This window comes from Herpailurus yagouaroundi, unplaced genomic scaffold, assembly GCF_014898765.1.
Source record: "Herpailurus yagouaroundi ecotype Mexico unplaced genomic scaffold, PumYag 159, whole genome shotgun sequence".
In the NCBI taxonomy this organism is placed as follows: domain Eukaryota; kingdom Metazoa; phylum Chordata; class Mammalia; order Carnivora; family Felidae; genus Herpailurus; species Herpailurus yagouaroundi.
Window position 1 is genome coordinate 5,288,758 of NW_024412400.1, and position 15,512 is coordinate 5,304,269.

Sequence of the window (15,512 nt, forward strand, 5' to 3'; positions counted from 1 at the left end):
AAAAACGAATGAACGTTAAAAAAAAGTCTTTGAGTACCCATCTTAGGGGATAAGTAACAAAAACACCTGGGATGGTTTTCCATAAATGGGTTAAGTCCTACTGGGCTTTCAACAGTGACGTCAGGAGGTAGTGTGGCAGCCCAAGAAAACACTCCAGGAAAGGGGGTCACGGCACAGGGTCTGTGGAGGATGGTGGCCACACGCAGGTCGCCAGTAGTTCCTGGGACCTTCTGTGATTTCACAGCAGACTCCTGATGGGCTTAGCCTGACTGCTGAGGAACCAGGTAAATGAGCTCCAAGCCATCACTATAAACACTGTTTTCCAAATGGATGAGAAACCCAGTCTTTCAAAACAAGCCATGGACCAAGTGCCTTAGTTTAATCAGAAAAACTGTAGTGGTCACAACAAAGCCCAAGCACCGACAAGGCACAGCACTCTCAAATGGAATTAAATCTTTCTTTTTCTGACGTCATTTGAAAATATAATTTTCAGTTCCTTTTCCCAAGCCCATCAGACAGGGCAAATAAGAGTAAGTTGTGTGTGCAGGCTTTGACAAGTGAATTATTTTAAATGTACTATGCGCCATGTATTGAATGGTTTTTAAATTTACTGATGTGCCAAATGCCTTGAAAAAAATAAGAGTTCTAACATTAAACAAATAATTATATTCTTCTCATCCCATTTACAGTTTAAATCTTTACATGTAAGCTTTTATTAGAAAGACATCCACCATGATGTGTACTGATGCCTACGAGTTATTCTGAAATACATCCCCCCCTCCCCCGTAAAAAGATGGATCAATGGATGGACAGACAGGCAGACAATAATACGATAAAGGAAACAGAGCAAAATATTGATTGTAGACTCTAAGTAGTGGGCACATGGATGGTCACTATACAATTCTTTGAACTTTTTTTATAGGTTTTTTCACTTCAAAAAGCTGGAAGAAAACGGTACTCACTTACAACAACGGTGATTCAATAGCTCCCAGTGTGTGAAGACACACTCACACAGACTATATGAATTCAGTTACCACAAACCAGGGGACACACAGCCATTCACAGATTAGTTCTAACTAGTCAAAAAGCAAAATCGAGGGTTAGAAATGTGTTAAAGTTGGACAATAAAACACACAGAGCCAGAAAGCTTGAGACAAACCCGAGTGAAGTAGGCAGAGGTGGGTTTGCTATGTCTGAGACTGCTATAGTTTCTCTGGTCAAAGTAGAGGCCACTCTGCAGAAAGTAAAATTAAACACTTTTCTTAGGTTAAACGTTACCAATGCACAAAGGCAGACTCCGATACGGCCAAAGCCCTCTCCACCAAAACAATGACTTTAAAGCGCTGAATTGCATTAAGTAAAAGTTACAGTAATAATTATCTCAAGTCTCAAAAAAAAAAGACTAATACTAAAGGTTAACTGTTTTCAAACCAAGTCACTACTAACTTTTTTACTTTAAAAACATGAGCATAAACCCTCAGTCAAAATGAAAGAGAAATAAGAAGTGATTGATTCTCATGTCACATTTAGTAACATCCTTGAAAAATCCAGGACAACTGAGTAACTACCATTTATAATTACCATTATAATTACCATTTAGTAATTACCAATTATAATTCCATTTGGCAATGTCACAGAAAATACTAAAGTCTTTTTTCTTTCCAAACTTCTCCTAATCCCATTATTTGTCAAAATGAACTGATCAAATTACGTTACCAAAGATGAGTGCACGTGTTTACTGAACAGGTTTGGCCTAAAACCTCCATGGCAAGTTTGTTTTCAATACACTGCACAAAATAACCCATTTTACAGACTGCGGTTGCTTGACAAAGAGAAAATCATCTACAAAATTCCCTTTCTAATTTATCCAGCCATCTTCTTTACTAGAAGTTGAAGAAATGTAAGCAATCCCTGACCGAATCCCCCCGCAGTCGGGGGCACCCCTCCTCCCACCGCCCCCCTGCCACTCCAGGCCTTGCCTCCCTGTACCACGCCCTCAACAAGGCACCAGGACTCACCTCTCCCCAGAGCTCCCAATGCTTCAGCCCCCACCTCTCACAAATGTCCTCTCCATCACATTCTCTCCTCTCTCCTCTGTGCCAAAGCCCACCGACCCTCTCTCACCCCACCAAATATCAGAGCCCTGTCCACAGAACTAGTTAGCAGGGGAGCTTGGGACTGATTTTCCTGCCAGTGCTGTGGCAGCCTAACAGGGAGAGGTGTTCCTCACACCCCAAACAGGCATTCTGGACACGCTTTTTCTAGCAAAGTGGCTGGAAGTGGCTGGAAGGCAGCACTGTTGTTGGCTGTGTGGCTTCACAGCATTATAGGTTAAAGAGCTTTCTGCAAGACAGCATGGGAACTCTGCTAACACAAACTTCATTGTTTCTACCAGAAAACTCATTCCACGTTCCCAAAATTTAACCTACAAACTCTCAGAATGAAACCTATTTGTGAGTTTGGCATTGCCGATACTACCACAACTAAATCAATTCAAATTTCTAAAATAAGGATAAAAATCTCACTAAACGTATTCTTGAAGTATATGCCAAAAGACAGTTCATAAATGAAAACAGGTGGGTAAGGAACTTCTTGTATTAACTTGATAGTAAATCCTGTAAGTGAAAACAAAATTACTTTTAAATAAGATTCTGAAGAATCATGTTTCAGTATGGTATCAGATTGCAATAACGCCTAAGGCACACCAAAATTGCAATCATAATTCTCAAGTTCCCTAAAAGTAATCCGTGAATTTTACAGCAGCACAAGATAGTGGGACATGAGAAAGAACACAACTAACCAGTGGGTCTTTACGAGAACCAGAAGACCTCTTCTTCATTCCGTAAGAGTGACTGTAAGAATGATTCTGGAAACAAACATTGGAAGTTAACTTTAATGATCATACAGTGAAGTTTTAACAATCACTTCACAAAATCTGTTTTAAAATTAGACACAGAAGGATGCATGAGATACAGAGTAGTCCCCATGCAATCTACTTCCCAGCTGTTAGTAAATGATTCACTGCCCTTGACTAGCTAAGATCTCCAGCACCTCTACACATCTGCACTCCCCCCCCCCCCCCCGTGCCATCGGCTCCATGTGCAACCAGCTAAAAAAGATGCAATTATGACTCAGAGCCAGGCAGGGGATCTGTGGGGATGTTCTCCCCACCCTTTATTTAAGTCCTTCTATCTTCTTCATAAAGACATGGGTGACAAGAGGGTCCACCTCCTTCTAGGTTGTCCTCAGCTAAAAGCCAAAGGGCAATCCTTTGGGATCAACCAAAACAAGAGAGAAAGAACAGGACATTGCTTTGCCCAAGAATGCACCCTTGACCCAAGTTAGTCGTCCCACAGCACGCGCTGCTCAGGAAGAAAACAGCCAACATGGTATGGATTGTCCCTTGTAGCAAGAGCATTACCAGACAACGGCCTTACACGCAGGTCCTAGGAAGACAGACTGTCTCAATACATAACTTCTCCCAGGAGTGCAGAGCCAAGTGTATACGAGGGAATAAAGGACAGAAATACTACTACACAGGTCAATGGGGAGACAAGAAACCCAGTACAGCTATGCACGGCTCACGTGAAATGAGGAGGTGCGGGCAGAAGCGTCCTAGCTATCACTAGTCTGCTCCAGGCCAACCATCTGACACACACACACAGAGCTCGATCCTGAATCTGTCCACTCACTTTCCTTTTTTGAATATGCATAACCTTCCATGTATACGTTACCCTGAACATTTTAAGAGATGACTATACAATCTAGAAACTCAGGCAATCTACTGACATAACCCAAGGAAAACATGCTATAACTAAACTTCCTTGGCTAAGATGACACACATAAAAAAATGAACCAAATCAAGCAAATATAAGCGAACATAACTGATGTTTTCAGGCATCATCTCTCACTGCTGGCTGTTTCCTGTTTAGTAACTTCACACCTGCTGGGTTGGGACACATAAACGTGAAACACAGCAGGGTCTATAGTTCAGTGAGTATCAAACACTGCCAGAAACATGTCTTCCGGGCAATGCACATGTGTCAGCTGGGTGGTTTATCACTCTAAAAAAAGAAGTGACTACCAATCTTAGTCCTAAATAGGGAAGTAAATCATTTTTATCTGATCCTGAAATTCTAAAAGAAAAATGATTCAAATATTAAATTACGCCACGATTGTATTGTTGGCCATATTCTTTCCCCAAAACATAAGAACAAACCTGTGAAAGTTAGTCATAATCTATGATTAGCATCATTAAGCATTTATAAAGTAAAACTCTACATTTAACACAAAATCATGCACTACATACTAATGATGAAAGTCTTGATGATCTATCCTTGAGAGCATCATACTGGGTTTCAGAGAAAGGTGAAAGTTGGTTGTAGTTCCAAAATCAGAAATATAAAGAGGAAAAAGCAACATGTGCAAAGATTAAAAATCCAAACTAACTGGAATTTAAATAAAAACTTAATTTAAAAAAGATCCAGCACTATTAAAAGCCCCAAATTATACGCAAAGGTTGTTACATGTGGATTAAAAAATATTCTTCCCCTCACCCACACTTTCCTAGTGTAAGTTATTGCTAAACTGTATGTACATGTAAAACCACATGTTCTCTTTCAGACACAGAATTCATCATCGGTAATGGTGAGACGATTCGATCTCAGTACACCAGAGCATGAAACATCCCAAGGAAGCCTTTAAATGCAGGAATTAAGCATTCTGAAGTTAAAAGAGGTTTTACTTTTTATTATTGTGACCATTACCATCATTTCCCATTGTTTAAAACGTGACAAAAGCAAGGCATGAATAACGAAGCGAGAGCATGTAATATAATCAGGCTTACAAAAAAATGCAGCGTCAAAGTATAGGAAGTTCCCTTAGAGCTGCCTGTGGACAAACAGGTGAAAAACTGCCTTTCTCGACTAAACTAAAAACTGAAAACACTGGACAAAACTGGAAACTTAGTCCGAGCAAAGTGCGGAATGCACAGTATACATACATATGTTAAAAATATAAATAAAGGAAAAATACGGAAAACTTATGGTAAGACCAGAAAAACCACACTTCATGTACAGTCTCTAAGAAAATAAGATAATAGGCGTAACAGTACATTTCAAATCCAAGAAACTCAATAAAACAGTAACTACTGAGATTTCTGGTTTCCTAATTTTGTTTTTTAAGCATTCTAGCTTATACCTTTTCAGCAATCTTACCCAGAAGAGGCAAGAAATAAAGAGTGTTATTACATATGCAAAAAAAAAATCTGTTTATCTAAAATTTTTTTAAATGCCTAAAGGTGTGCATTTGGTAAATTATGTGCAATGATAAAATGTCTCTGTATGGTGAGTGACATTTCCCGGAAAGTAAAGTTCCTTCTCTATAGAAATTTCACTTAGGTCTTTTCTCAGTCAACAAAGTATCTTTTTTGTTTAAATCATCACTACAGTACGTATCACTCAAGCCACACATTCTTGCATATAAACTATTCCACCCTCCCAACCAGATAAGTTCACGGAAGAAAACAGTCATGTCTTCTGTTCTCTGATCCTCTCTGGAGCACCAATGGCATTTTACAGAGGCACAGGATTTAAACAGGATTTAACAAGTTGAATTGAAATTGACCTATTTCGATTTTCCTTTCCCACAATGTAATGCAGAGTTCAGCTGTTTCTTTTTAAAAAACTGTTGAATCTAACTGGTAAGATATCCGAAAGTTGGCACTCCAACTGCTACTAAAACAACTGGGTAAATGAAAAGAATCCCCCAGTACCTGCCAATTGGCATTTATGTTGTTTAAAAATAAATGATTCATCAAAGGAGGGAGAACTGAAGACATTAAAGGACTCTAGCTAAAACATTTCCAAAATGCTATTATGGTCTATTAAAAAATTTTTTTTCTCACAGTTACCTGAAAGTCTTCATTTGAAATAAAATTAAAAGAAATACAGCAAACAAGTTGTGGAAACAAAGTTCAGCAAGTGACAATTTCCATTAGAACATACACCTATTACTCAAGCCCACAAAACTCTCCAAGTCAGCAGTGAATGCATAATATTAACACTGCACATTTTTCTGAACTGCACACCATGATGTCTTTCCTTTTGGGTGAACTGGCTCTGCTCCAGTGTGTCCCAGTCATGTCCTTCGATGGGCTCTTCCATGGAATTAAACAGTGTAGTAGTAAACGACAAAACAGAAATCGCAAGCATATTAAAAGCAAATCCATTAAAATTAGACTAAGGCTACTGATAATTAAATAGGAACTAGTATTTGTAACAGTAAAACTCGGCACCAGTAAGAACCTGCCATGTGTCCCTACTGCTCTAGTTCAAGCTCACCTCAGTTTTCTAATTTTGGAAGTCTACTTTACAGTCTTCTTGTATTTCAGTATAAAAAGCAGTGACCAAGCATTTGTAAGATGTTTTTTAAAGGGAGATTGTTTTTTAAAGAAACAGACTTTAAATTCTAAGCTCAGGGCTTTGATTTCATCCTCTTTCCCCCAAACCAACCATTCTCAGTTCTGAACTATCTTTGCTCTTTTTATTTTTATATAGAATGTCTCTAGCATGAACACCATTTCCAGCCCAAATACCTTCGGGCAGGCCATTTGTCACAAAAAGTACTGAAAGTTAATTGGACAAAAATCAAAGATCAAAGTCCTAAGAATGGGGCAGAAAATCTTAACTATATCTGCCCTCACATCCAGGTACTGCTAATTTTCACACATCAACTACAAGTTTTAAAAGAAAAATTTTAAAAAAGAACTGACAGGGGTGCCTGGGTAGCTCAGTCGGTTGAGCATCCGACTTCGGCTCAGGTCACGATCTCACAGTTTCGTGAGTTCTCGCGAGTTTGAGCCCCGCGTCAAGCTCTGTGATGATATCTCAGAGCCTGGAGTCTCCTTCCTTTGGATTCTGTGTCGTCCTCGCTCTCTGCCCCTCCCCCACTTGCACTCTGTCTCTCTCAAAAATAAACATTAAAAAAATTTCTTTAATAACTGACAAAGAAATACCAAAACTCCCAAAGTATACCATAATAGGAAATTTTCATAGTTACCACAGTGAAATAAAATACTGTGAAGATCTACTTTTATCTTCAAGTTATTTAATTCTATAATTTCCATAGTAAGAAAATCCTCATTATTACTTTATAGACACTCAGGGTAATCAATTCCTTATTAGTTTAATTGTACATTTAATTTCTCTTGTGCTTATTTGAAGATTTGTTTTAAAGGTTCCTAAATTAGGTCAAACTTAGATGGTTTTACTGTTCGAATAAACAAATATAACTAATATATAGTCAAGTTTGCCTGAGACCACATAGAAATTTAAATAACCAGCTTGATGATAATAACTGTGTGAAACTTCACATTATGAACATTATAATGGAAAGCAAATAAAAAAGCCATAAATTTTTAAAAGGGAGAGATGATTTTCAAAGCCCCCGACACTCAACTTTTAAGCTTTTGTTGACTAACTCCCTGTATGATTCTTTCCTAAGTGTCTAAAGGGAAAAAAAAATATCTCCAGGGAGAAGCAGGATGAATTTATTATCTTTAAAAAATGGTTCTCCGGTAAAATCATTCTTAAGCTGCTGATTAGATTACTGTGAAAGCTTGTTAATATTCTCATAAATCTAAACTTTTGCAATTAACAAAAATTTTTTATTCAAAAACAAGTCTACTAACTTACTGTAAAAAGACAGTAGATTACATCTACCAGTAAGAAATATAACCAGAGGAAAGGGCCATTTAAGAATTATAAACACATCAGTATCTAGTATACCAGATCATACTTGGGTTATTATAGTGTACTTCTATATATTACACAAGATAGGAAGAAAACTAGACTTAGGGAAAGTTAACCAATATAGACCTCAACATGAAAGATCATTTTACTGATGAAAAATCTACATATAACATACATACAATCTTACCAATACATAAATTAAAAGCATTGCTTTAAGGTTTAAAGCACAATTCTTTAAAAAGAGATCTGTGTCTTGACACAATATACAAGCCTTTAATGAACAAACTCCCATTTATCTTGATTTACAGCAATGTATGCTAAGAAGCTGAAGCATACTACAAACTGTTAATCAAAATGTTGAAGTATGGTAATTACTATAAATATGATTAAGCAGGGAATTTTTCAAATCAGTAGCTCAATTTTTGTATGTAATAAAACTATAATTAGTCAACCAAGCCCCAAAGCAATTAACCCATTTAATAAACTGCTTTTTAAAAAAAAATATATGAAAGTAGGAAAATTTGCAAGTTGAACCACACAGATGTCATCCCATAAAAGTCAACCTTACTATTTTGTGATAATTTTCCAAAATCAAAGGTCCTTTTATAGAAAAATAGTAAATATATATGTTAATAGACTAAAATATTCATGATTTTAAGAATTGATTTAGATTGATTATAGCAATGATTTAGAGAAAGTATCACTTGCCAATGGAAGGAATTCTTTTTTTAAAGGCAAAGGACTATATGAACACTGTCAGATTGTTCGGGCAACAATGCTGCAGAAGGCTCACACGCAGAAGCTGCTATCACAGCGCAAACAACTTAAAATACCAACCCTGTGGCTGCCAAGACTTCGAATGGACAGTGCATCCTCAACTCCCTGATAAGAACAGAAACAAACAGAGCATAAGTTTCAGGGTGACTGCATGAAGGCAATGAGGAAAAGTTATCAGGGGCAAGCTTATCGGTTATTACAAACCAGAGAAGGTCGACGATGACTGGACCGGTGGGAATACCGGGCCCTTTCGGAATCTTCCTGGGAAAGGAGAAAGCACATGGAGAGTTAATCGCTGAACGGAGGCTTGTCTTTGTCTATCACAGCAACTGAGCAAAGAACAGTCGGTTAAGGTAAGAGCACAGCAGCATCCTTCTCATAGCAGGCAGGTATGGACAACTCAGCTTCAGCAGCTGGGTTTGGAGCAGGCACATGCTTCGGGCAAAAAGAAAGCAGAAATAATCTTGGAAATGTTTTTATTTTAATAAGTGTATGTATGTCTGACCACTTGTAGAATGTAATCTATATATGACCATAAGAGCACAGTATACACCAAGATAAAAATAAGCAAGTGTACTTAATGAACAAATTGAGTTCAGCATTAAAAGTAGACTTTTATCTATTTTTTTTCTCATTGTGAATGTTCATTTATGCAAGGCAGGAAGAAATGTTTAATACAGAGATAGTTTAAGGACCTAAAAAAATCTAGGTCATAATTCTGTGTTCACAGAAAAGAATTTCTTCCTGTTTTCTCGCACCACTCAGAAAAGAATAACGAAATGTGCGTTGTTAACATGAAAAGCTACTTTTAATTAGAAGAAACTAAATAAATATTTTAGAGTTGGTAAAGTTAACTCAAGAGTCATGCTTTATGAAGACGGTAAAAACAAAGCAAAGCAAAACAAAACAACAACCATGACCACAGCCTAACAGCTGATTAAATCAAAATGCAATTCTAAACTTTTCCACAGTCAGCTATTAGCACTGGAGCATTAAGCCCTGCCTGCGTCTGTGAAATCAAATGACTAGTCCTAGAATCTAATCAACTGAAACAGTAAGGAACTTCTGATCTTTCAGAATTTCAAAGTCCAAAGTGTTAAAGTAATTTGCATTGACTAAGAATCTACACACAGCTGTCCAACTGGGTTCAGAGCTAATTAACACTGTCTTTTCCGAAATGAATCAATACTTCAACACATGGCACTGCAGCAAGATCACTGCACAGAACACACAGATGTTGCTATGTCTGAGCATTCATTTCAAATACAGAGACAGTAACTCAACAGACACACCACAATGCCGTATTTCGGTCATGAGCTTTCGGTCTCCTTCAAAAAAACCTCCTGGTTGTCATCTGCCTTGTACATTAATGCATGTGACCAAATCTGTTGAGAAGTCTGCTTGTAAGCACCAGTATGATTCAATGATTCAATATCCAACAGGGTGTTCTGAACTTTCGGGAGTTCACCACTGATTTACATTTTTCTTATATAACAGACACATGCAATCTGCAAGAAGACAAGCAAGTTTCTTCCCTTCCCTTGATTATCAGGTTATAAACCCAAAAGTTTTGTGGGGCATGTGCATAAACCCAGAAGAGTAGGTACAGTTTATTAAGTGGTAACCAGTTCTGGGCTAGTTAGCTTTAAAGAACCTTGTACTACACAAGCAAGTTAATTCTACATGCCCCTTCCGAGTCTTCTTTGGGGTACCAGGGCAACACACATAGTTTAATGTTCAATCTTCCCTTTACTCTTTATTTGTTTTAATATAATTTATTTATTTTTAAATTTCCATCCAAGTTAGTTAGCATATAGTCCAACAATGATTTCAGGAGTAGATTCCTAAATGCCCATTTAGCCCCTCCCCCCGCCCCACAACTCCCCAGCAACCTTCTGTTTGTTCTCTGTATTTCAGTCTCTTATGTTTTGTCCCCCTCCCTGTTTTTATATTACTTTTGCTTCCCTTTCTTTACCCTTTATTTTCATTCCACCTGCCACACAAGAGCACTTTTTTAAAACCTACCTCTAAAAATAGCACAGCCCATCAGAGATGCAGTAAAGACAGATGAATTCATACTTATTTTTAATTATACTACTATAAAAATAATTCTTAATAAGAATACCTTACACAGCCTTTCTTTCTAATCCCATTTGGGAAAAAATGGCCTAAAAAGACCTTAGAAGACTACAGAATAACATGTAAACCCATACAGGCCAGTTAACATGAAGTGAGAGAATATAGTTTATTCCAGTCATAAACTACACCTTAAGCCAGCCCTGTCCACCAGAACTTTGTGATAAAATGGAAATGTTCTCTTTGTGCTAATATGGTAGCCACTGGCCACATGTGGCTACTGACCACCTGAAATGCTAGAAGTGCAACTGATGAATGAAATTTTTATTTTTAATCTAATTATCCACATACGGCTAGTGGTGACTGTATAAATAGTAAGGCAAGCTTAAGCTGATTTTTATTACACCAAAAAAAGACACAAAGCACATATTTTAAGAGGCTGCCATGTAGCACTACTTTTGTATAAAAAGGCAGGCATTTAAGTTGTTGTAAATTATTGACTTTGAATACTTCTGCACAGTGGCAAATATGAGAGAAAGAGAAGGAAACCCTTATATAAAAGACCCTAGCACCAACCCTAGAATTACTTTTAAGTGCTAGAAAGGTCCTGAGAGATTATATAGTCTGATCCCTTCGTTTTAAAGTAAAGGAAATCACAGCTCAAAAAGATTAAGTAGGAATCTACAAAGACAGAAAGCTGGGACTAGCATTCGGATATTCTGACTCAGTAGACCACTGAACCATAAAGAGACCATCCTTTCCTGGCTAAATTCACACTGATTATATAATAAGAGCATAAAGAAAATGGCCAGGTAGTCTGGCTTTTACTGAGAGATTTCTCCTTCTCTGGAAGAACAACCAGCTTCACTTCTCCCATATTTCTAGAATAGTATTTTAAATTGTCAATTGGCTTTTCCTGAATTAATAGCACCAGGGGCCAAGAGAAAAAAAAAATTCAGCACCCTGTGTTTCTATGTACCAACTACAGGGCTGACTATCCTTCTCTTCCACCATCTGGGAAACAATCCATTTTTATTGTCCTGGAAGTCCTTAGTAGCATAAAGGATCCAAGGTGGCAAAAATAGGGCAATGCCTGCAAAGATGCATATATATTTGTCCAAGGCTTTCTGGAAAATCGTTTTGATACATTTAAATTAAATTAGTGGAAATGAAATGTAGCCTGTTTTTAAAAATTCACCTGATGAGGGGGTGAAGTGATTTTATTAAGAAAGAAGACCACAACCCCGTGAGGAGACCTGGCCATGTTCTCTGTCAACAAGTAATATTTAAGTCAAGGCTAGAGCCACTCCCTCAGTTTCAAATTAGGAAACCTCAGAAATGGCACGTTCTCTTCCAGGTCACCAACATGCTCCTGATGGGGACGCCCAGTTTACAAACGGAAACCCTGGCCACACGCTAGGACTATCTGGAGGCCCCCAAAGACCGAGGCCCTTTCAGCTTGGTCCTTTCACCTCCCAACCCACTGGCAGACGTGTTGCTCTCCCCAACCCTTGAATTCTGGCTCTGCCAGTGGCTGCGCAAGTTGCTGACTTCACCAATCCTTCGTCACCCGACCCAGAAAATGGAGATGGTGGTTACCTCTCCTATCGTGAGAAATGCTGACATATGTGAAAGCACTCACACAGCACTGGCATACGGAGGCATACTCAGAGTTAGCATCCTTCCTGAGCCCCGTGCCCTCGCTTTCCCTGTTCACTTCCCAACATCCCACACACGCGCGCGCGCGCGCGCACACACACACACACAGTGTTAAAATTAGGAGAAATTTCTAACACGGGAGGATTTTTCCTTCTGATAACAGACAATCCTACTTTTTGTATATGTTTGGTTTATTATACATTTATTATTCTTTATATTTTATATAGTGACTATTACATGCCAACTTCTATAGGTTCACAAACAGAAAGCAGTCAGAGAGACAGAGCTAAGGTGAGAAGTGAAAGGAAAAATTAGTTTGAAAAGAGTAAAAGCAAGTGTCCGAAGGGGTTAAGTGATCACTGTTCCCCTCTGAAACTAAACTCCATGTTCTCTGCAAGTCCCAGCTATCATTCAGGACTTGAGTTAGTCACCATTTACATTCTAAGCCTCCAAACCCAAAAACACTCCCCCTTCTGTGACAATCTAGCGCATTCATTGCCTGAACTGCACACATTTCACAGAGATAAAAAAAAAAAAATATGTTTATCTTCACGGCCTTTGAATATAAGAATCAAATATTAGACTTTTAATATAGGCTTTTCTTCTTTCATATGTTTGTCGGTCTGCCCTAATAAAATCAGACAATTTAATTTTAGAATTATAATGTAATTTTAAAAAATTAAGCTAATATTTCCATGGAAAATTTGCAAGCAAAAGTGATGTCCTTGAGTCACACAAAATGTTCCTAATGCATTATCAGTAAGATAACCCAGTTTCATGCAGAAGACACTTTAAATAAAACCAATTAGGCTAGCTTTAGTAACAAGGGCAGATTCCATTCCAAAGTAACAAACACATACATGAGAACTCACTTAATTTTAAGTAACCAAACATCATCTTTCTCTCCTTTCTAAAATATCACGAGAAGTGTGATAAAGTTTCAAATCTGTAGATCAATACAGTCATAAATATTTTAATTCCAGATGTACTTCAAAATGCTACAGAAGGAATTTGCTGATAAAAATGTCTTGTTTAACAGCAATTAGTGGTTCCTAACCCTTTAGGGGTCAAAGATTCCCTTGAGAATCTGGTGATCGTTAACACCTGTGGACATTTCATTAAAAATATCCATGTATTCAACACTCTGCAGATTTTCAGGTTTCCTGCTCCTCTCCCAAGCCTGTTCACGTCCTGGGTTAAGAAGCTCTGCAGGAGGAGACAGTTGGGGAAGTTACAACACTGAAAAAAGCTCAAATTTAGGAATGCTTCCTAAGTACGAATATTCTACTGGTTCACAATTTGCTCCTGTAACTAAAACATTGGGAATGGTGGTAGAGAAGACTCCAAAAGGAGCTGAGAGAACTGAAAACATAAGAGTAATTTCCACAGAAAATTAAAGAATGACTTGGGCCACCATCTCTCAATGAGGACATTTCTGCCTAGCGTTTTTTAAAAAAAAGAGAAAGAAAGGGGGAGAGGGAAGGAGATAGCGGGGAGAGGAGGGGGGAAGGAGAGAAGTAAAGAAGGAAGGACGAATTTGAGGGAGACAAGAACAAACACAGAGGAAGAAAACACATCCATTTACTTAGTCTTCCTTGGTCAAGAGCACTCATGACACAAGTGTGAGGCCAGACTACGAGAGAAAATGGGTGGACTCTAAGTACACGTTTGGTCCACTACAGCCAGAAGAGACTCTCTCTGACCTTTAGGTTCAAACATGCCAAACACTCCTACTTGGCAAACGATTAGTCAATGTTTTACTTCAAGATTGTGTTATTTCAGCAACCGACCACAACATGCGGACAGGCAATCCTGGCCTACCAGCCACTTGTGAATCTGTCCCCATTTCCGGTCAAAGGAATAATGACAGTGCTACAAATACAAAAGTTTCATAAACTGAAGTTTCCAACATACTGCATGGTCTCAAAAGTCTTCAATCAATCATATACATCTTCCCTGAGGGGCAGTGATCATTAGCTCGACATAAGCTACACATTCAAAATACAGAAAATCACTAAGTTAACTGTGTTCAATAAGGAAGAGATATACGGCCCTCTGTAGTTCAGAGGAAATGGCACTTATGCTTAGTAACAATCTCCCTATAATTTCCTATAATGCACTGCAACATTTTCATCTTAAGCCAAGACCTGCATTCAATATTTGAAACTATATATGAAGTTAAAAGCAGCGTATGTATCAACAGTTTTTGAGTTTGTGAATAAAGTCTACACAGTCCTCTGTAAACCATTAGTGGAAGATCCACCACCAATATCAAAATAAAGTGTTGAATACTACTCTGCAGGTGTTTTCCCCTTTATACCAATATGGCATCCAAAGTATTTTTATGTGAATTTTCAGAGCCAGGTCAATCTCAGAATGGAAGGACTAAAAAAAAAAAAAAAAAAAAAAAAAAAAAAAAAAAGAATATTTGTTTCATTTTAAAGAAGCCCAATTTCTATGATTTTTTTTTTTGCTTTTCTTTCTGATAAAGGTATATTCAAATTTATGAACTATAGAAAAGCATTAAGAAGAAAACAAAACCAATCAATTCCACCACTGACAAACTGAAGTATTGATAGTAATCATTTCTTTCTAGTAGTTTTTGACCCTATATATGGATACTAGTTTTTGTAACACACGATGGAAGTCCTACCAGTCAGTCTTACAGCTGGGTTTGTTTTTGTTTTTGTTTTTAATTTTCTTACATGAATACTTTCCTCCATTTTAAATATGCTTAACAACTACAAGGTTGAATGACTTCACAGTGTTTTACTATGTAGATATCATTATACAATTAACCAAAACTCTAGGACAATTAGGACTATAGTAAATAACTTTGTCTCCTCTAAGCTGATTCTCCCTGATATAAGTAAAGCACTTTTCATACCGTAACAACTTGTTACAATGTACATAGCAAGAGCTGTATAGGTGTTTGCTGTTATTATTTAAAGGAAGATTGCATTTAATTTGCTGACACAGAATGGCTTGTTAAAATACACACATCAGGTCAAACTATTCCCAGTATTTCAACATGAACCAGATATACTCCATCAGAAGGAAACTAGCCAATAAATAAATAAATAAATAAATAACTCTGGAAAGAAAGAAAGAAAGAAAGAAAGAAAGAAAGAAAGAGGAAAGGAAGGAAAGAGAGAAAAAGAAGGAAAGAAAGAAAGAAAGAAAGAAAGAAAGAAAGAAAGACAGAAAGAAAGAAAAAAAGAAAAGAAAGAAGAAAGGAAGGAAAGAAAG

At 37.5% G+C, this 15,512-nt stretch overlaps 1 protein-coding gene across 22 annotated transcripts in view; it reads right to left on the reverse strand.

Moving 5' to 3' along the window:
- Positions 1–15,512, reverse strand: part of LRRFIP2 (LRR binding FLII interacting protein 2) — a 105,714-nt gene that overhangs the window by 52,287 nt on the left and 37,915 nt on the right. For 13 of the 22 annotated variants that reach the window (XM_040479741.1, XM_040479747.1, XM_040479739.1 and 10 more), the window contains 6 exons: positions 14,085–14,135; positions 8,733–8,789; positions 8,589–8,633; positions 4,310–4,351; positions 2,801–2,866; positions 1,160–1,234 (listed from right to left, as the gene is read on the reverse strand). The exons of 6 other annotated variants lie outside the window; for them this stretch is intronic. In XM_040479741.1, the coding sequence (XP_040335675.1) occupies positions 1,160–1,234; positions 2,801–2,866; positions 4,310–4,351; positions 8,589–8,633; positions 8,733–8,789; positions 14,085–14,135 (336 nt within the window). The remainder of the gene's footprint in view (positions 1–1,159; positions 1,235–2,800; positions 2,867–4,309; positions 4,352–8,588; positions 8,634–8,732; positions 8,790–14,084; positions 14,136–15,512) is intronic. 3 more of the 22 variants (XM_040479753.1, XM_040479749.1, XM_040479744.1) reach the window with 2 other exon arrangements.